The sequence below is a fragment of the Suillus subalutaceus genome, assembly GCF_016647625.1.
Source record: "Suillus subalutaceus strain FC151 chromosome Unknown DFJ58scaffold_9, whole genome shotgun sequence".
NCBI lineage: Eukaryota > Fungi > Basidiomycota > Agaricomycetes > Boletales > Suillaceae > Suillus > Suillus subalutaceus.
Window position 1 is genome coordinate 152,644 of NW_024540258.1, and position 20,579 is coordinate 173,222.

The 20,579-nt window shown below is 47.4% G+C and overlaps 7 protein-coding genes across 7 annotated transcripts; 4 read left to right on the top strand and 3 right to left on the bottom strand.

The window, feature by feature from the left end:
* Positions 1-739: 739 nt before the first annotated feature.
* Positions 740-2,658, top strand: DFJ58DRAFT_493360 (uncharacterized protein). The gene is made up of 13 exons (XM_041380666.1): positions 740-1,068; positions 1,126-1,139; positions 1,196-1,346; positions 1,399-1,655; positions 1,707-1,747; positions 1,804-1,822; positions 1,867-1,894; positions 1,951-1,972; positions 2,018-2,053; positions 2,107-2,131; positions 2,194-2,269; positions 2,317-2,503; positions 2,554-2,658. The coding sequence occupies exons 1-12, from the start codon at positions 901-903 to the stop codon at positions 2,494-2,496; spliced, it is 1,017 nt and encodes a 338-aa protein (XP_041249121.1). The 5' UTR covers positions 740-900; the 3' UTR covers positions 2,497-2,503; positions 2,554-2,658.
* Positions 2,659-4,309: 1,651 nt separating this feature from the next.
* Positions 4,310-6,409, top strand: DFJ58DRAFT_763014 (uncharacterized protein). Its single transcript, XM_041388579.1, has 13 exons — positions 4,310-4,632; positions 4,687-4,859; positions 4,920-4,933; positions 4,986-5,136; positions 5,190-5,449; positions 5,501-5,541; positions 5,593-5,611; positions 5,659-5,686; positions 5,745-5,766; positions 5,812-5,847; positions 5,901-5,925; positions 5,988-6,063; positions 6,111-6,409. Exons 2-13 carry the CDS (start codon positions 4,695-4,697, stop codon positions 6,258-6,260), a joined length of 987 nt encoding a protein of 328 aa, XP_041249122.1. The 5' UTR covers positions 4,310-4,632; positions 4,687-4,694; the 3' UTR covers positions 6,261-6,409.
* Positions 6,410-6,909: 500 nt separating this feature from the next.
* DFJ58DRAFT_763021 (DUF1253-domain-containing protein) lies at positions 6,910-9,442 on the bottom strand. Its single transcript, XM_041388580.1, has 12 exons — positions 9,165-9,442; positions 8,927-9,114; positions 8,813-8,867; positions 8,625-8,760; positions 8,136-8,573; positions 7,999-8,083; positions 7,858-7,943; positions 7,657-7,807; positions 7,536-7,607; positions 7,353-7,486; positions 7,207-7,305; positions 6,910-7,148 (listed from the first exon to the last, which is right to left on the bottom strand). The coding sequence occupies exons 1-12, from the start codon at positions 9,418-9,420 to the stop codon at positions 6,935-6,937; spliced, it is 1,914 nt and encodes a 637-aa protein (XP_041249123.1). The 5' UTR covers positions 9,421-9,442; the 3' UTR covers positions 6,910-6,934.
* Positions 9,443-9,956: 514 nt separating this feature from the next.
* Positions 9,957-11,322, top strand: DFJ58DRAFT_892565 (uncharacterized protein; the record flags this gene model as incomplete). The annotated part of the gene is made up of 3 exons (XM_041394784.1): positions 9,957-10,066; positions 10,117-10,766; positions 10,838-11,322. The coding sequence occupies 3 exons, from the start codon at positions 9,957-9,959 to the stop codon at positions 10,927-10,929; spliced, it is 852 nt and encodes a 283-aa protein (XP_041249124.1). The 3' UTR covers positions 10,930-11,322.
* A 902-nt stretch (positions 11,323-12,224) lies between these two features.
* Positions 12,225-16,426, top strand: DFJ58DRAFT_763028 (DNA topoisomerase). Its single transcript, XM_041388581.1, has 15 exons — positions 12,225-12,482; positions 12,539-12,903; positions 12,963-13,138; positions 13,189-13,429; positions 13,484-13,565; positions 13,629-13,765; positions 13,816-14,036; positions 14,083-14,274; positions 14,331-14,635; positions 14,686-14,980; positions 15,029-15,414; positions 15,464-15,715; positions 15,768-15,795; positions 15,846-15,956; positions 16,008-16,426. Exons 1-15 carry the CDS (start codon positions 12,402-12,404, stop codon positions 16,175-16,177), a joined length of 3,042 nt encoding a protein of 1,013 aa, XP_041249125.1. The 5' UTR covers positions 12,225-12,401; the 3' UTR covers positions 16,178-16,426.
* A 28-nt stretch (positions 16,427-16,454) lies between these two features.
* DFJ58DRAFT_696909 (MFS general substrate transporter) lies at positions 16,455-18,333 on the bottom strand (the record flags this gene model as incomplete). Its single annotated transcript, XM_041383492.1, has 8 exons — positions 16,455-16,572; positions 16,621-16,692; positions 16,729-16,917; positions 16,977-17,190; positions 17,238-17,454; positions 17,633-17,876; positions 17,930-18,010; positions 18,059-18,333. 8 exons carry the CDS (start codon positions 18,331-18,333, stop codon positions 16,455-16,457), a joined length of 1,410 nt encoding a protein of 469 aa, XP_041249126.1.
* Positions 18,334-19,524: 1,191 nt separating this feature from the next.
* On the bottom strand, positions 19,525-20,258 carry DFJ58DRAFT_763032 (uncharacterized protein). Its single transcript, XM_041388582.1, has 2 exons — positions 19,839-20,258; positions 19,525-19,786 (listed from the first exon to the last, which is right to left on the bottom strand). The coding sequence occupies exons 1-2, from the start codon at positions 19,961-19,963 to the stop codon at positions 19,546-19,548; spliced, it is 366 nt and encodes a 121-aa protein (XP_041249127.1). The 5' UTR covers positions 19,964-20,258; the 3' UTR covers positions 19,525-19,545.
* Positions 20,259-20,579: the final 321 nt, after the last annotated feature.

Sequence of the window (20,579 nt, forward strand, 5' to 3'; positions counted from 1 at the left end):
AATGTTGATCGGACGTTGTGATCCTTGGGAAATAAGATCGAGTTGCGAGAAGACCTCGAGAACTTGCGGGTGTTGTGTCGTTGAAAGGGCACTCGTAAAGTCCATCGGGCGATCTTCAATCGCATCTCGAGCAGCGAGCGATAAATGTCGTACGGAACTCATGGTTAAAACTTAACATATCATACAGTCTGAACGTTGAGCGACGGTAGACGCATAAGTTGTACTACATACCATCGAGTACCACCGGCACGACCGGCACCTGCTAAATTTCAAACTCCTCGCTTCGCCCTGCCACGCCACTCCGAGATCGACCAGCCTGGCTACACCACTCGAGTATCCGTGGTAGTATACGCCAGGCTGGTCACGAGCCTAAGTCGAGCCTATGTGCGCCACTCCAACGCCACCCAAGTCACGCACCCCCATATCGCAAAGTGAAATCCAGGCTGGACATAAATTATTGACAACCAAGTTGATTGGTGAGGCTTTGAGGCCAGGCCTGCAATGTGCATGCGGCTGTGTCCATCCTTGGGTATTTCGCTCGACCAAGGTGTCGTAATAAGCGAAACCTCGGCTCCAAAATATATCACGAGCCTAGTTTTTTCGTCGATGGCACCACATACCGCCGGAGCAACTTTAACCAATGTTATCTCCGAGTCCAACGGTGCACCGGTGATCCACTAGCTGAGTCTAGTTAGCTCCATTGCGCATGCTATATAAATATCGGCAATCGAACTCCCGGGATGCATCTGTGCTTTCCGCAGTGCAGTCACTTGCACTTGACCTTACCGTGCATTTCTTCAGGATCCTCACATCGTCACCTGGTACCGATAAACGCTTTGGCAAGTCAGACACAACGATCATACCGTTTCCTATCACCTTGCATAACTTAGTGTGGGCACGATGAGTAGCTCTGAAGGATCGGCGAACAATTTCAATGCACAGCTGGCCATCATTGGGCCAACCCAAGTCGGTGGGCTTTTGAGCGCTGCATTATTCGGTTGCCTTGCCTGCCAGTCCTACTTGTATTTTGCAAGATTCATGAGCGATGGCTTCGCTGTAAAAATAACTGTGAGTCGGCCGCTGCTGTGCAATTGATGTATCTTATCGATCGCATCATACGGTTAGGTATCTGCAATCATGTATGTTCTATGTTCGATTTGGCTTGCTTCGAATGGTATTGATACCCATTCTGCAGTTTGATTCAGCTGGGCCAGTTTGTCTGCATGATATCAACATTGTGGACAATGACTGTCAGCACCTATGGTGACCCATCTCTGCTCAATGTCCTTCCTCTAGTGGCAGACGTGTCCCTTCTGTTGAGCGGCATGACGGTGTTCATCGTGCAGGTAAGTGATTTTGAATGTATATTAATTATTTGATGCTTACGGGTGGTGTTAGTCATTTTACGCATTTCGACTTTGGAAGTTGACTAGGAGTATTTTCTTACCCATTCTTTGCGAAACGATCTCCGTGGTCGCACACACTTCCATGGTCGTTCTCTTAGCGAGGGCGATTTCTATGACGGACCTCGTGACTTTTATAAACAGTCAAACTGTGCTGATTGCGCTCTTTTGGATTGCACGTGGAGTTTGCGACTTGATCACCACTGTTGGAGTCGGCTGGAGTTTGAAAAAGAGACGAGTCTCTCATTTCAAGTATGACTATTATCTGATGTCGCCTATCATTCCTTACTATCTCTGTTATAGCACGGTGACGATGGTCGACCGGTTGATTTATTGGACACTTGGTAAGATAGGAAGTGCCTTAATTGTGCGAATGCCTTTTAACGTCACCTCTACACAGAGACTGCTCTGATCACCAGGTATTTACCTCTTTCATCAGGTATTTCCTTTAATGATCTGTCAGTTTGATATCCATTGCCATCGTGATGTTGGTAAGGATTTTGCCCATATCACCCCCCGAATGAAGTGTTCTCTAACTAGCTTTAAGTTTGTATTCCAGAAACAAAACTGTGAGTGCGTTGGCAACGCATCTGGCCACGACTGAAATGACGCAGTTGTGTGGTTTGGAGTATTGTTGATATGGCCTAATGGTAATGACATGGAATACTTTGAATCAAAAAATATTGACCCGCGTATTGTGCAGTCGTAGGGAACTCCTTGTTAGCCTCGTCAGTCGCCAAATGGACTCGATAAATGATAATCACGATAAACTTACCAACCTGGCATACAGGTTGAACCGGCGGTTACTGCTTCGAGAGACTCAGAGAGCCTCAGGAGGTGATGTCCAGCGTCGTAGTGGTAGTTCGGTGAGCACCATCTGAATAACTGCGCATAAATTATAATTCCGTTTTAGAACTCAATTTCTTTCAGAGCCGGAGCTACGCAATCACGCGGTGACTCGCTGGAGAACTTCGAGATTGAAGTGTTCCGAGAAACAGAAGGCTTAATCGATCAGGAGCAAAAACGGATTTCGAAGCCTGCAGTGGTCCATATACGCGAGCATGTGTTTCAACATGACGAAACTCATTGCTGATTATGGGGTGAGTGTACGGCGAGATGATGTGATCTTCAGTGGGTTGACATACATTAGGCATGAAAACTGATCGAAGCTTTGTGAATATACCACCAAGTTCCTCAGTAGAGTCCTAGCCATGCTGCATGGTATCATACAGTATAGTGTAATTTATATGCAAAAGCGGCTACAAGTCCCACAAATCTAGGGAAATTGGTCAAAATGGTTCAAAACAGGTGGAGCGCACCTCTAAAACACGTCGAGAGCGGATCAGAAAAGAAGAGTGAGGAGGTACTAGAGAGCGGAAACAGCATGGCATCGAAGAAGCCCAGAAAACAACAGAAAATATTGAGGTGCATGATACATTCTACTTTCTTGGGGGATAGACGGCGGCAGGATGCGAGGACAATTAAAGCCAGATAAAGGCGATGATGGGGAATAGGCGCGTCGTTCTTCTTCTTCGTCGTCGTCTGCAGGTGGTGTGGCATCACCGAATATTTGTTCCAGTCCGTGCGTGCTCGAGATGAAGCGGAGCAAAGGTTTGATGCATTTTCGGTTGTTCAACGGATTCTTGAGACGACCAGCTCGGGGGCCTAGTTCATTCTGAAGCGCATAGTGCTGTCTTGCATGCACTGGACAGGCGATCAGGAAGCGGTGGACGGTCTCTTCGCGCTGGTGGCATTGTTGGCAGGTAGGGCTTGGGACTTTCATGATGAGATGGAGGTGTTTGTTCAGTGGTGCGTGTCCGGTGCGGAGCTTGAAGAGAGGATGTCGATGCGTTTCAGCTTCTCTAAACGGCGAGTAAAATCATCAACAAGTGCCAAAATTCACGGTGAAGACATGGCTTTAGAGGCTCGCGTAGCCGCTGATAGACAGAGCTTTACAAAGCTATGTCATTTGAGATGCACTGACGACAGGAGGGGTATGCTAGTAGAACAGTGGCCACCTCAAGGCCGTACAAGTTCTGAAGCTCAGCAGTAAGCAATGTGCCCCGTGTTCTTGTGCAAGCAGGTGGGACAGGTGCTGTCAAGAGAATCTTGAACAAGATATCCGAGTCATCCAGCATGCTTGCAAGCTCTGTGCATTTAAAAGTGGAATGAGACATGATTACATTGACAATCCTTATCATATTGCTTCGCGCACCTGATCTTTTAGTTCCAAGTTCCAACTCGTAGTGCAACACCACGCAGAACAGGCGATCTAAGACAAGACTCGGAGTTGTTCCTGTGGGAGGCGAGTGATTGTTGTGACCAACAACAAAAAATTTCGGCTGTTGCATATACAGATTCATGATATTGTCCAAAGCATTATAGAATAGAGGACATGTGAAAGATGTTGTGAGGCGGGCAATCTGTAGCAAGTACTGAGGATCCGAGGAGACGTGGCCACCATTTTGATCAAAGAGAAACACATGCACATTCTGAATAAGTTATGAAGTTCATCAATGAAATAAGGACACCGAGAGAAACTAAAAAGACGTAACACAGGTTTCTCCGCTGTAAAGACGACACAGACTACCACATCCATCATGCATAGTTTTTCCAAAGGGGTCCTACGCTTCGGCGGGTGCCTGAACATCTTCCCACTAACGTGGGAGTCATGGATATGTATGCCGCCGAAATGAACAACGATGAACTTGAACATGCCAACGACACACGAGTTACGCATCTCCGAGCACCGTGATCGCAACAGTGAAATACAGGTATTTTTGAGACGAGTTGATAAATCAATTGGTCTACGGTAGTACGTACGAAATTCTGACAAACGGTGCAGTCACGTGCGTCGCCCACCGTATAATTATTCTAGCCTGAGATTCGTGCTGTGAACATCACTCCTTTCCGCTGCAGGGAGATAGTAGTCCCGAGCACTATACCCATCATCAAGGCGCTGCAAACACAAGTATAGAGCATCAGATGGGCGATGATGTTACGGGCTGTGTTGCCAAGTACACGAATTTGGAGATATGAGTCGTTCCCTCTGAAGATACTTTCGGTGATTGAGACTCAACTTCCCTGGCAAGCGCATTGTTATATGTATTTCACACATCAAACTTGAGCTTGAGGCTGCTTCATCTCTATCTTTTGCAAGTTTGCGGTTGTTACACTCGAGCTTTCCGAGCCATTCGTCTCGCATTTCCATCTACTACCTAACGTTTTCGTAAGTCACATTCAACGATCATGCTGTCTCCTATAACTTTGCATTACTTTGTAGTGTGCACGATGAATAGCTTAGAAGGATCCACGAGCGACTTTGATGCAAGTGTTGTCATCGGGCCCGTGCAAGTCTTTGGGCTTTTGAGTAGTGCATTGTTCGGCTGCCTTGCCTGCCAGTCCTACGTGTATTTTGCAAAGTTCACGAGCGATGGTCTCGCCCTGAAAGCAACTGTAAGTCGGTTACAGCTGGCACAATCCATGTTGATCTTATTTATCACGTCATACGATTAGGTATCTGCAGTCCTGTGCGCCCTATATGTGACTTTGTTCCTTCGAATATTGATACATGTTCTGCAGCTTGATTCAGTTGGGCCATTTCGTCTGCATAATGTCAATGTTGTGGACAATGACCGTCAGCACCTATGGTGACCCGTCTCAACTCAATGTTTTTCCCCTAGCGGCAGATATGGTCATTCTGTTGAGCAGCTTTACCGTATCCATTGTGCAGGTAAGCGATTTCAATTATATATTCATTATCTGATGCTTACGGGTAAATATCAGTCATTTTATGCATTTCGACTTTGGAAGTTGTCTAGAAATGTTTCCTTATCCATTCTTTGCCAAATGTTTTCCGTGGTTGCGCAAATTTCGACATTTATTCTCTCAGCAAGGGCGTTTTCTATGACGGACCTCACAATGTTTGAAGCCCGTCAAAGCTTGCTGATTATGCTCGCTTTCACCACACGTGCAGTCTGTGATTGGATCACCACCGCTGGTATCGCGTGGAATTTAAAAAAGAAACGAGGCTCTGACATCATAGAGTATGACTATCCAACATGTTGCCTACCATGTCTTACATCTGCTGGTCATAGCACGACGACAATGATCGACCGGTTGATTTATTGGACTATCGGTAAGATAGGAACTGTATGGGTGAATGCCCTTCTTGATACCACCTCCACAGAAACCGCTCTGATCACCAGGTATTTGGCTCTTTCATAAGGGCGTTTCCATCAATGACGTCCGTTAGTTTGCTCGCCGTCACGGTGATAATATTGGTGAGGACTTCACTGCCTATATCTTCCCCCGAATGAAAGTTCTCTAACTAGCTTCAAGCTTCTAGTCCTGAAACAGAACTGTGAGTATATTGGTACCACATCAAAACTCGACTGAAATGACGCAGATGTGTGGTTTGGAGCATGGTTGACGTGGCCTAATGGTAATGACATGAAATGTTTCACGTTAAGTAAACTGACCCGCGTATCGTTGTAGTCATTGGGAACTCCATGTTGATCTCGTTAGTCATTGAATGGACTCGACAAATGATAAACGTGACGAACTTACCGACGTAACTTGCAGGTTAAATCGGCGGTTACTCCTTCAGGAGACTCGGATGCCCTCAAGAAGTCATGTCCAGAGTCGTGATGGTGGTTTGGTGAGCACCATTTGAATAACTGCCTATAAATTGTAATTCCGTTTCAGAGCACGAATATTGTGTTCAGAGCCGAAGCTACGCAACCACAAACAGTCCCACTGAAGAACCTCAACGTGTCCCAAGAAGCAGAACACCCAATTGATCAGGAACAATGGCAGGATTGCAAGCCTGTGATCCACTTACGAGAATGTGTTTAGCAGATGATGAAACTCGTTTCTGACTACGATGTATGATGAGATGATTTATTCTTTACATTTTGTAGGTTGGCATTATTAGCCACCATGATAGCATTCAAATGTTCTTTTCTGGCACCATCGGTGCCTGCCAGTACATGCTAGTATGCGCCTACATAAAGTATATGCAAGTAGTCAAGACTGTCGTCCGCTTAACCGTTGGCCAGAAGGCAGTGATACTGAAAGCTTGTGTTTCAGTATCTCGGACAGTATTTATGGGAACTTGAGTGCTAAGCCAGCGTGCTTACAGTATACGCCAGGACAGCCAGCTAACACATCCTACGTGCACCGAGAACGATCATACCAACAATCACAAATCTCCGAGCACATCGCAAAACTGAAATCCGGTCCCGGGGTTTTCAAAAGAATCGACGTTCAATCCACGAGGTGAGCTAGTTCCAAAAGTCTCAGGGAAACCAAGCTTTGTTTCAGTGAAGGTTCCACCAACGAAGTACTTTCTGTCCGTCGATACAGGTTCGGACATATATTTTCTACTACCTGCAAGACTTCAACCGATGTCATCAGAGGCTGATGACAACGAGCGACATCAATCGAAATCAAGTAAGGGAGGCCAAAGGAAGAACGCCTCGGTGTATCTTACACCTCAGAGAGGCTGTGGTAGTGCAGTAGCTCTGAAACTACAGGAGACCTTCCAAAAGACCTTTCACACCTTTTGTCCCAACGATTCTTTCCAGTCTGAACTTGTCATACTTGGAATAAATGACTTTCGACATTACATCGGAGGCCTCCACCCCATCGTCGAGGAATGGGAAAGACAGGAACTCGGAGAAGAACTGAGGATGTTCTGGAGGGCCGTAGAAAATGAGATTGCGGATGCCTCTGATCTTGTATCTGCAGATACGGGACTCGTTGTATAAACCTGAATTTTACCAATGTTTGAGTGACGTACCTGCGGTAAAAATGAAACCGCTCGCTAACGAGTAAAAAGGCCTTTTTACTAGAGAAAAAAGTTTCTCGTGCTCGAGAAATGTCCTGGTTGGTAGAGTATCTACATGTAGTTAGCTAACGTCCTCGGTTTTGTTATGTGGAGCTCACTCGGAGAGTACAGCGAAGCTCAGGGAAGACTGCTTCCGGAAGTAGTTGTGCACGCGAATGAAATCGAATGAGGAAGGTATGAAGATCACTGTGTTGGCACTCTGTACTGCGGATTTAAGTACCCTTGGTAGTAGCTTAACAATGTAAGACGAGAGAGGTTAAGGTTGAAGCAACAGAGGTTACCTGAGTGGTGAAATAAGCAAATCTCTTTTCGGGTTCGTCCTTAGGGTTTGCACAGTCGAAAGGAACAAACATCTTTGCATTGTTAAGGCTGAATTCATGAGGCAGTTAAGAAGGCACTCACTTGATCGACAGACTCTGGAACCTGTATAGCAGGCCATATTTTTTCGACTCTGACCTTCCCTGCAGTATTTTTGAGCGTGGTGTTAAACAGCGCTCTCAATTCTGGCGTCTCAAACGGTGACAAGAAGATGGACTGTCGAAGGTACGCAGAACTCGCGGAGACTAAGCATCGTGCACAATGGATTATCAAGAAGAAACCCACTGGCCATCTAGATACCATGGCTTGATACGCGAGAAGTCCGCGTCATGGGAATCTTTTGGCAGGTTGTTCATGTTTGAAAGGACATACTGGCATGCACATAATCAAAAAAGGGGATTAAGTCGAAATATGACATGGGCACACCTGGACGTGCTCCCAATTTTGCATTGCCAGTGCGTTCATTTGGTCTATCACCAAGATCTCGATTGATGACAAAAAATCTGCGCTTCTGAAGAGAAGTTACGATCGACCGTTGCATTGGGTTCGCATAATAAACGCACTTTTCTTTCTCGATTGACATCCTTAAACCGAGCGGACTTGCAAGAATAACATCACACCCATAAAAATCGGCGAATAATTTGACACTTTTCCTCGTGAGTTTAATTCCAACTCTGAAATTATCGTCGACATTGCCCTTGAATGTCTCAACATGGTCTCGGGGGTATGTCCCCGGTTCGGCAACTGCAAGCTTATCGACTGCATCAGGTGGGAGAGCGTATTCAGATAGGAAACGAGAGTGGTTTTCGATTTGATATGACGGAGAGGGCGTGTGTGTGGTTAATGCATCTAACCAAGCGAGGGCCGACGAGCGAAACGGGAGAAGAACAAGTACGGAGGGTCGAGTAAAACCTTGATCTTGAACGTCCTCTGGAGGCGAGACTGAGGCTGCTTTCGCATGTGCGAGACGTTCATTGTTTTTCAAAACTCGTCTTCGCTTTCTGTGATTTTTCTATGAACACGCTCAAGTCTAGAGATGCGGAGCAACAAACTTTGTGATGTGGTCCAGCGCGTGCAATGCAACGACATCTCGTACACTTCGGTGATCCTCCAGAGAAAGTGCAGGATTATATAGATCAAGGTGGGCGGACAAGATCGAGAGTAGATCATCTTGTACCTGCCTCTGATCTGAAATGTACAGAGATCAATATCATGCCGTGCAGCACACCGCTGGGCATACCTGACGACTGCCTCGATTGTCGCGCCCGAAATGGGCTTCTCAAACGTTGTGGTATCTGGTAATCATTCCATGAATATTTCAGCAGCGTGTAATATACTACAGGACACAACATACTGCTGTCTGTTTGGCCAGTTTTTTCGATGGAGGAGTGATGTCCTCGTTTCGTAAACTAAACACAGTTCGTAATGCGCCAACTGTCTCCCTCGAAGACGTCCAGCGTCGTTGATCCACAGAGCTTCTTGATACCTCTGATACAAGATCAGTATTTGGTCCGTAGTGCTGTTCGTATGGCGATGTGATATCTGACGAAGTGCATTTGAGTACATCTCTCTAAACTATACTGATAATGTACCTTGTAGATCAACACCGTCATTTTCTTCATCACCTCCAACGACCTCGTCACCTGCGTCATTGTTAGTTCTGTCGTGTAATATCGAGGGGCCTGGGTCCAAGGTAATATCTTCTGCAAGCTTAACCGTCTTTCGCTTGTTTAACTTGGGTGCTGGCGACTCTTCATCCCGTGTTCTCTTTCTACTTTTCAAAGCAGATACATTTAGTAGCGTCAGGAGACGAGTCGTAGGGGTGTTGACATTCTCGCCGAGATCCATAGCATATGATTTTGAAAGTGGACGCTGACAAGGATACAACTTAATCCGCTACCATCAACATGAAAAAAACACGATCACATGATGAGTCATGTGACTATAACGCGCTCATGCTGTAACTTTTATTCTGCTTATCTGATAATCTGAAAACGTGTTCCTTCGTTGTAACAGGAACTAGTGCGTGCCTCATGGTTTCGAGCGTCTCACCGAAGTCGCAAGGATAAATCATCATTCCTTGTAACGAAATATTATGCGAGTAGCTATCGCGTCCGATTATTGGCCGAAAAGCATTATGAGAGTACCGTACATGCCGTGGTCCACGTTCCACTTCCAGGGGTGCGGGGAAGTCGTTAGAACTTAGCTACCGGCCGCGCTCGCTACCGGTGAGCTTGAAATCTTCGTATCATTATTGGTATGGCATCCCTCTTAAGGCTTAGCGTATGGGCCAGGAGTGAAGCGAGATTCCTCAAGTAGCTATAAAGTCCAGAAGGTGTGCTTTCCTGCGTCTCTGTTATCTACCAATGATAAGCGCTGCTTCTATGTCCGCTCTTCCTTTCGAGTTGGAGCAAGATATTTTTGAAAACGCTGCCAACAGTGACCGTCGTTCGGCCTTGAATCTGGCCTTGGTGGCCCAGCGAGTACGGTTCTGGTGAGTCAGTTCACAAGGAAACGAAGACCAATGGTAATTTTCGACCACAGGGTGGAACCTGTCATTTACAACTGCGTCGCACTGCAATATGGAGGTAGCGATTCAGCAAGAGTCTTGGAGGGATTTATTTCTGCCATGAAGACCAAGCCCGCCTCGTTTTTTGCTAGATATGTCAAGACACTTCTCCTCTCTGACATTCCGGCGTGCTTCATGATGGAGATTCTTGCAGTCTGCACCGGCATTACAGATCTTAGAGTATGGCCATACACTCCATCAGCCGTCGCGCAATTTGTCGTTGCCAGCTCCATCCGCCCCACTCACCTGTCTTTTTCTGCTGAGCAACTCGCAGCACATAGTCGCGCCCCAAACTTTGCCCTTCCATTTTACCAGGAGCTTACGCATCTGGAACTACATGATACCTGGGGCCAGTTAATGGCCTGGGCACCAAATTTTGCAATGCTCCCGCAATTGACACACCTTGCTTTCGTATTTGGTTCCCCATTCTCGAGCGGCGCTATAGCCAGCTATGCCCTAAGCGCCATATTGGTAAACTGCAGCAAGCTCAAGGTCTGCGTACTTCGTTGCATACTCAGCGAGGATGAACTTCGGTTTGGGCAGGATGCAGCGATTGCCAAATCCATCACGGATCCCCGTGTCGTGGTCGTGGGTTGGCGCCGTTCACAGGCGAGGTGGGCGGGTGGTTTGTGGAACGAGAAGACAGATTTATGGAACCAAGCAGAGGCCATTGCCGCCTCACGGTGATTTGAAAAGGCCAAAATCAGAATGGCACGTGTTTATCCTGCAGTAATGTTAGGACGAAGATGCCAGTGGACATTTATGCGCGGTGTAGACATATATTATGACTATGCTCCATTTCGTTACTATTTGTACGATCAACCTGTAGGGACAGTGAGCTTGATGTGTAGAATAAGTATGGTGATAGACTGTAGGCCAGCGATCGTCGTACCATACACGGTTGAGTGGACCAAAACAGTGCGCTATATGTACGTCTGAGCCGTCGGATGCATATGAAATGCTGTGACGAGTGATGTGTGCGAGATCACGCTACAACTAGACACTTTCAACGAGATGCAAGGATGGCAGGGTGTGGTCGAATGGTCTAACAATATAAGATTACTGTGTTAGTTAGCTTCATCCACTGGACAAATTGAACCGTTTAGTAGGTGGTCGTTGCAAACGGCGAGCGTTACGTATGATAAAAAATGAGCAGGACTTGTAGACCGTGCCACCATCCTCATCGTAACTCTAGAGATGGTCACTGAAATCGGGAACTGGAAGCGATACAGTCCTCACCATGATGGAACTCTGTGCGAAGTTTTCATACATGAACTCATCATATTATCCGATTTCACTGGAGATGATTGATTGCCCATGGTGCAACCCAAGATAGCCTGGGTGAGCCTTCAGGGATCGATCGATCAAGTGACACCATAGGTATTTGTCCGGATGTGATTATTTCTTGGTGCCTTACGAATTATTTATCCTGGCGCAGAAACTGCGGCTGTATTGGAAAGATACACAACCAATTCACATCGCAAACGCACGCATTTTGGTACCACTGCAAGCAAACTACAAGATCGATCAGATTGATTCGTCGAGTTCATTACTAGCAATAGTACTACTGACCTTATCGATGCAGTAGGACCAAACATATTTCTGCAGCAGCTCCATTGGGTGAAGGATTGGTCGCATCTTGGTCCGAGTCCGTGACATGGGACATTGCGAAGACCGGAAAGTATTCTTGAGTGCCTGTTTAAAAAGTTTCAATGGCCACATGGTGAGAGCAATCCGCATTTGAGCATGTCTTCTTGATAGTGGACGCATCTTTTTCACGGTGCTTCTTTCCATCAACATCATGATCTGGATGAAAGTGATCCAGGCATTTTCCCTGCATAGCTCATTGCCTGGACCACATCTCGTCCGTGCGACCTCGATTGTGATATATCGGTCACAGCAATATTTGATACAGTGGTACTGAAAATACGTACGATTGAGACATGGTGCAGCTTGATTTCGAGTCTTCGACGCGGCGATATGTCACGCTGAAAAGAACGATGTTAGACGTTTTTGATTGGCGCAGTAGCACGTGCTTCGCGGAGTCCCAATCCACGACGCGTGCTGACCGTGTCGCGTTTTGTCCAGTCAAAGTGGGACTCGGGGTGCAGCACCGTTTCTCGCGAGCACGTCTGCGCACCAATCAAACCTGGATTTATTCCGGTAATTCCGTTCTGTTACAAGCTACGCAACCCAGTTCGACAAATTAAGGACCAGGCTTTTCCACACTCTTCACACAGAATCATTCTTCAACTGCAGCATGCGAGTTCTTTGTGTGGCAGAGAAGCCTTCCATAGCTCGTTCAATCAGCTCAATTCTCTCTGGCGGTCGTCTGGAAACAGTGAGCTGGAGCTTTCTGTGTACTGCCATTCTCAAATCCATACATTTTGCTTCCAGCGTCCAACGTCCAATAGATTCATCAAGAACTTTGATTTCGATTACCCACAAACCAACTCACAATTTACAGTAACCGCTGTCTCTGGTCATTTGCTAGCTCACGACTTCCCAGAGGAGTACAGGCAGTGGAATTCTTGTGACCCTATTACACTGTTCGATGCACCCATTCACTCCTCAGTACCCGCAGACAGCAAGAGTATCGAACGCAATCTCTTGACTGAAGCGCGTAGAGCAGATACCCTTATGATTTGGACAGATTGTGATCGAGAAGGAGAGAACATTGGGAGCGAGATTGTTAAGGTATGCAGGAAATCACATCCACAAATTGTTGTGAAGAGAGCTAGATTTAGTGCCATCATTCCTCAGTGAGTATCTGGTCCTTGGCCAGAGGTTTTTTCTTACTAATAGATGTTCGTGATCCCAGACAAATTCATCGTGCTGCCCAGCACCCCATCGATCTTGACATGGCTCAAGCCCACGCTGTCGAGGCGCGCATCTTCCTTGACCTGAGAATAGGTGCCGCATTCACCCGTATGCAAACTCTTACACTACAGACACGTCTCGCCCAATTTCGTGAAAACAGAGAAGTCGTCTCGTATGGTTCGTTCATCACCGAGCCGCTTGTCTTTTCATGACACACTTCCGAGCAGGTCCCTGTCAATTTCCGACGCTCGGGTTTGTCGTCCAAAGATACAATCAAGTCAAGTCCTTCGTTCCTGAAGACTTCTGGTATATAAGCTTTTGTGTGGATCGTGATGACAAGAAAGTCGACTTTAACTGGAAAAGGGGGCACTTATTCGAATCCGATATCGTTGCTGAGATATACGAGGAGGTTTTGCATAGTCCCACTGCTAGAGTGGTGAAGGTAACACAGAAGGATGTCAAAAAATAGTGAGTTTTCTACTTAGTTGTTTGAACTGCACTGGACCGGGCTGAACATCCTAGCAAACCACTCCCATTAACAACCGTAGAGCTGCAGAAAGCAGGATCCAGATTATTAAGGCTTGCTCCCAAGAAGGTCCTCGATGTGAGTTGAACCAAGATCCAGGCGCTTCCTGCTTTCCGGCTGACCGTGGTCATACACATCCAGATTGCCGAGAAGCTTTACCAACAAGGCTTTTTGTCATACCCACGCACAGAAACAGACCAATACGATCCTCAGTTCAATTTCATGACACTCATCGAGAAGCAAACCGCCGATCCTGCTTGGGGAGGATTCGCCACTGGGTATGCTTCCCAAAAATTTTGTAAACGCCAGACTTATCCTACATGCTCAGCCTGCACGAGGGCAATTTCAATACTCCAAGGCGGGGCAAAAATAACGACAAGGCTCACCCGCCCATCCACCCCACTGCTCATGCAGGCAACCTTGCTGGTGACGAGAAGAAGGTATACGAATTCATCACCCGGCGCTTTCTTGCAAGTTGTAGCAAGGATGCGGAAGGCAAAGAGACAATTGTGCAAGTGGATTATGGCGGTGAAGAGTTTAATGCAACTGGTTAGTACCTCTGCTGCGACTACGACTCATGTTCACGCCCTGGTAGGATTGATTGTTCTTCAGAGAAATTACCTCGAAGTATACCCATATGACAAGTGGTCGGCAAAAGAGATACCGAACTTTCAGGAAGGAGAGCGGTTCGTACCTACGGTATGTGAAATCAAGGACGGTCAAACTTCCTCGCCATCTCTCCTCACTGAGGCGGACTTGGTCACCCTCATGGACAAGAACGGCATTGGTGGGTTTCCGCACACGACGTTATTCGCCCCAATCTGACCATCTATCATTCTGCAGGCACTGATGCTACAATTGCCCAGCACATCCAGACGATTATCGACCGAGAATATGTCATCGAACGCATGGATGGTGCAACAAAGCATCTCATGCCCTCGACGCTTGGAATTGGGCTTATAGAAGGATACAATGAAATTGGGTTTGAGAGAAGCTTATCAAAGCCGCAGCTCAGGCGCGAAACTGAACGCAGCATGGTTCGAGTTTGCGAAGGTACCAAATCCAAAGCAGAGATGCTCACCGAGAGCATCGAACAATATAGGGAGATGTATGTTCTCGCAAAGAGAGAGTTCGATAAAGTTGTCTCTGTATGTGGTCTGGTTTACACTGGTGTCGTCCCGTTCACGTTGTACTTTAGAGCGTGCGCAGGTACATTGAACGTAACGCAGGGGCAAATCAGGGTGGTGGGGGTGGCAACGGTGGTGGCGGCGGTGGAAGGGGCAGAGGTGCCGGTGCAAGAAGGGGTGCCGGTCGTAGAAACAATGATGATAATGATGATGATAACGACAATGGAGGAGCCCCACCAGGAGGTGCCGGTCGTGGCCGCGGTCGAGGACGAGGACGACCACGAGGTGCTGCAGCTCCAGCATCTGGAGGCCGTGGACGAGGCGCTGCTAGGGCAGCCCCACCGCCACCTTCCAATGACATTGACGGTATGCAAATTTACGTTATGAAAGATGAGAATTAATATGGTTGTCTAGATTTGAATGATGATATGCCCCCGCCTGCCCCACCACCTCGAAGCCGTTCACGAGCATCCAATGGACCATCAAAGCCCAGTGCTCCTGTCTCACGGACAACTTCTTCCGGAAGTAAACCTACGTCCTCGAGGGCGATTACCACGACGGCTACTCCCCGACCCAACCCCTTGCCTTCTTCAAGCATGACGCCAGAATGTGAATGCGGGATTCCATCTCAGCGCAAAACAGTCACGCAGAAGTCAGCTCGTGAAGGCAAGGAGTTCTATGCCTGCGGAGTCGGTGACGGATGTGGGTTTTTCAAATGGTGTGATGACGGACCGGTTGGTATGTCTGCAAATCCCATGCCGCTCGTCCCAGCCAAGCGCGCATTGGCTAGTGAACGTTCAGTGAGTTCATGTTCTGTACTACGTTTTGTTCCTTACAGAGCTGTGTGAGTTTAATCAGGTCGATGCCGTTGCACGTCAATGCCAATGTCGTGAAGACGCGGCACGGCGTACTGTCATTAAGGAGGGGCCAAATAAAGGACGAATATTTTGGGGATGTTCCAAAGGAAAGGACGGGGGGTGTGAATTCTTCGAGTGGGATGATGAACCATCCAAACCCAAGAGCGCTGCTGCTCCACGTCCCATGTCGTCTCGATCAGTAACCCAAAATGATTCAACTTCCAGTAGCGGGAAATGCTTCAAGGTTCGTGTGCACACTTAACCACAATGTTTTGAGGCACTAAACTTCCATGTAGTGTGATCAAGAAGGCCATTGGGCGTCCGGTGGGTAACAGTAAAATTGTGTACTGTTAGAGGTCACTAAATACATGTAGCGTGTCCAAACGGTGACATGACTAGCCGCTCTAAATCGGCGTTGCATGCCGGAGGATCGGCGTCCGGTGACGCGTGCTTCAAGTGTGGACAGACAGGACATTGGACTTCTGGTATGGTGCTGAATCTCTACATAGACGTCCCATTCATCCATAATATGACAGAATGTCCTGGTAATGGTGGACCTGGGCCATCAAAGCGCGCAAAATCTACTTCAAGAGGTTCGAAGTCTTCGTCGAACACCACCTCCCGAGGGAGAGGTGGGAAGAGAGGTGGGAAGAAAGGGGCCTTCAAGACGAAAGGAGGAACATTTGGCGCTCCAGATGATTTCTGAGGCTAAGCGGCGAATGTGCTATGGTTTTCGACCCGCTCAAAATGGAAAACCAACTTGATTGTAGCGTTCATACTCTTAGATTTGTCAGTTACTGTACAATTTCAAGACCCCACGAGCGGCAAGTCAATCTAGTCTCAAAGCTTAATAGCCTGAGTAAAATCTCTAACTTCCAAACTCATGTCTATGCTCAATGTTTGGTTATGTTTTCTCCTTCAGTGCCGCCGCTGGTGCGATCTTTTTCTACGTCCGCGACTCGCACACTGGTCATCATGAGTACTCATTGAGTCTCATCCTCCACGTCCGTGTGATCGGTAACGCGAAGGTATACCATCGGTGCGGCGAAGATCATGCCAGCGACCATTATGCACCAAGTCGACAGGAAGATGTTCATATATCTGAAGTGTTGGTCCAGTGGCTTGTTCACAGGGGATTGAGAAACTCACAGGATTCCAGCAGCATCAGCACTCCAGGAGCCCGCCGCACCCGCTGATTGCAGGGACTTATCTGTATGATGTCTAATCAGCATTAAACTCGAACTCAAAGGTCAATACGCGCAAAAGCCAGTAAACACGGCCAGCTTGGCGGGGTCGTTCGACATCGCGCCTATTAGCCAGTATGCATATGTCTGCAACATTGAATCCAGGAAGCCATGAACTATCATAACCCAGACATGGGCAGCATAGGTTTCGTCTGTGATGTCGATCTTGTAAGCCTTCATGGCTTCAGCGCGGGTATATGTCCTAAGGAACATTTCCATGGTAATTTGGGGCTGTGGTATTGCACTGGCAGGATGACTCACTTCTGGTAGAAATACGCCCAGGCGTGGGCAACGAGAACCATAAGGAACACGAGGATCCAGCCGTAGAAGGCACGGACTCTGCGCCGGACTCTTTTCTGGTCAAGAATAAAGCAACCGAGGAAGACAGATCCAAAGACCTGCGACGCAGCAGACATTAAGCTATTCAGGCCCCGTGCACGAATAGTGAATATCGCGCCGTTGTAATTATTGTATTCTGCGTAACTTTTCAGCAACCACGCTGATCCCAAGAACAGTACGAACCCCAAGTATAGCAGTAGTTACTAGCAAAGAACATCGGGAAGAGGAGGACAATCCAAGGGTCAGTCTTCAGCGTCATGTACAGGCGGAACAACTCCGTCTTCCACGATGGGTGGCGGATCTGGTTCACGCGAGTCCCGTCCGTACGAATCACCTTGTCTGGGTTTGTCATTAACAGTGGGAGGAATACGCCGATGAGGGTCAAAATCAGGAAGCCAACCTAGTTTAGTGTCAATCTCTGGTGACAAGAGATTATCGAATGACATACATATGTGGCATTGCTAACTGAGGATGAAAAAATCAATCAGCTCCGCCGTCAGACTCATAGCCAGGGTATGCCTTGGCCCTTACCGCTGTTGGTCTGACGGTGGAGGACATAAGCACGGCTTTCCATTTACAAACTTAGCATATGTATCACTCACGGTATTCTTGAAACTGGTTCCAAATGCTACAGCAGAACCCATGATTCCTCCAAGATTGAAAATTGTCCAAAAGATAGAGATGAACATGCCCTTCTGAGCCTCCGTGGGGTACGCCATCATCAAAGAACCCTGCGCGGTCCAAAGTAAAGCTGCACAGATACCAAGGATGACACCGGCCGTGAGAACGAAAGCACTCGCGTCGGGATGGATGTTGATAACACTGAAGTGCAACGTTTCAGTAACATCACAGAATCGACGTACAAGTCATCATACAGGAACGAGGCAATATATAATGAGTAGCCCAAAGTTCCAAGCATCAGAGTCCACCGAGGACCAAGGATATTGTTAATGGATCTGCAACGACATGAGTCGCCATGGGTCAAATCGACAATGTTGACTCACCCAGAGAATAATCCAAAAAATGCAAAAGTCGCATATAAAATCGCGTTAGCGTTAGCCTGGACCCTACTATTGACTTGGCCTCCACCACCGAGACCAGTAAGCGCAGTGAAGATGCCAGGGCCCATGAAACACACGAATCCCAACATCAACACTTGGGTGACGGGGTGGTAGTAGTACCTCCTCCACCCCGTCGGACGATCGAAGGGCTCTGCGTGCGGATAAACAGACTCCTTGCTGCTGCCAAGTTTGTTGACCTCTACCCGTACCTCAGACATAGTAGTTGGAAGATGAAGGTACGAGGGCTCATTATCGAGAAGGGACCACTGTCTTCCTCTTATACGGTTTCTAAGGGCTTATGAATTGCAGGCATCCGGATTCCGTAGGTAAGACGTAGTACATACCTAGATAAACATCAGCGCGGCTCAAATAAATGAATGCCTGGCTGAAGCTTAAAATGGAACGAAAGCCCACATATCACATATGTATTTCATTAGTAGCGTTGGCAGGTGCGGAAAGAACCGATATGATTCAGTTGAATCAATGGCGATAATAAGTCGTGCACTGAAATCTAGAACCGAGAATCACACAGCCTTGTGAAGACTCCATAAACTAGAGGCACTCTAGGTCTGATCACTGTACGTGTAAATCTATCCGGTTAATGAACCACAAAGATGAATGGTGCGTTCACCAAAGGAAGATACTCGTGTCAAGATCATGACACGAATTCGAAGTTCGCCAGGTGGCCCAATGGTTACCACGGACTGGCATATTGGGACCAATATCGGCTCATCATTCATGAGCCATATGTACACGATGCTATTGATGTAAAGTTTATCAGTGAGGCCGAAGAAGCTACAGTACTAAGAATTAATGATTACCTTGACAATGTGACCAAAGCTAGTTGGTTCGTTATCTGTTGCAGCCGCTGGAAGGTAGATATTTTCCAGCCTCGCGATTTACATCCTGTCGTAGATGTCAACCGGTGACAGACGTTGGTCTTCATGGGCATTTACAGGCCCTCACGCTCAACGTACGTGTGGTCGGTAACGCGAAGGTACGCCATCGGTACGGCGAAGACCATGCCAACGATCATCAGGCACTTCGACGATTCATATATCTGAAGCGCTGGTATAGCGGTATGTTCACAGAGGAATAATGAACTCACAAGATTGCAACTACATCAGCACGCCAGATGGCAGACGCTTGCCGCACCCACTGATTGCACAAATTTGTCTTTATGGTTCTTGATAAGAAATATAGATAGAACTCGTGCGATAAATTCATGTCCAATATGCACAGAAGCCAGTGAACGCAGCCAGCTTTGCGGGGTCGTTTGACATCGCGCCCATCAGTCAGTATGCACGTCTGCCACATTTGAATCTACGAAGCCATATAAGACCATGACCTAGACATGGTCAATCTTTTATCAGTATGCCAGCTTCTTCAGTGTCCTACGGAGCGCATTCGTTTTGTATACCTTCTACTGATCAAGGAAAATATTCACCGTACTCTTGTAATCGGTTCCGAATGCTACAGCAGAGTCCACAACCCCTCCAAGAATCAATATTACCGAACTGATACATATAAAACATGCCCTTCCGAGCCTTAGTAGGGTACGCCGCGGCCATCGTCAGAGAGCCCTGCGGGATCCAATGTAAAGCTGCGCAGATGCTAAGGATGACACCGGCCACGACAACAAAAGCACTCACACGCGCACTAGAATGGATGCTAACAACACTGAGACGAAATGATTCAGTGAAATCACAGGATCAATAAATACATAATCTTACAAAACGAGACAATTAGCCCCAAGTTCCAAACATAAAAATCTGCCAGGAGCAAGTACATTGTTGGAACTCCTCCACCATCAGGGCTAGTAAGCGCAATAAACATGCCCGAGCACATCACTGAGTGCTAATATCGACACCTGGGTGATGGGGTGGTAGTAGTATTTCATCCATCTCGTCGGACGGTCAGAAACCTGTGCGTGTTTAAAAACAGAGTCTTTGCTGCTGCAGTCAAGTTTGTCGACTTCTACGTGGGCCTTATGGCGGCGCCGCTGCCACAAAGTCTTGCCAATAAGATTCCAGACTCCCGGTGGTAAGTCAGGCCCTCTCAGCGAGATGGCAACTGTAGATTGACAATACCTATTTGTCCCGGGTCAGCTGCCAACCCTAGTATGTAGTACGGTATAGAAGCACAGAGGATGTTAGTCATTCCTTCCTTACCGGATCACACGGCGGCACCGTACTGTACGCCGGGGTCCCCAAGGACTACGTAAGTCGAATACTTATCGTCGACCACGATGGCAACCTCCTTTTCATCCTCCGATGTACACGTAGTAGCTGTCTGTCGATCTCGTTGGGATGACGACATGATAGATGTCGGTGGAGCCTGCTGCTGCAGGATGGATGGTGGAAGCGAAAAGAAAGTAGCAGATGCCAGAGGGGTGTCCTGGGGTCTTGAAGCTTGAACCGAACCCTGTGAATGCCGTGAGGGTGTTCGAACTTCTTTCAGAGTA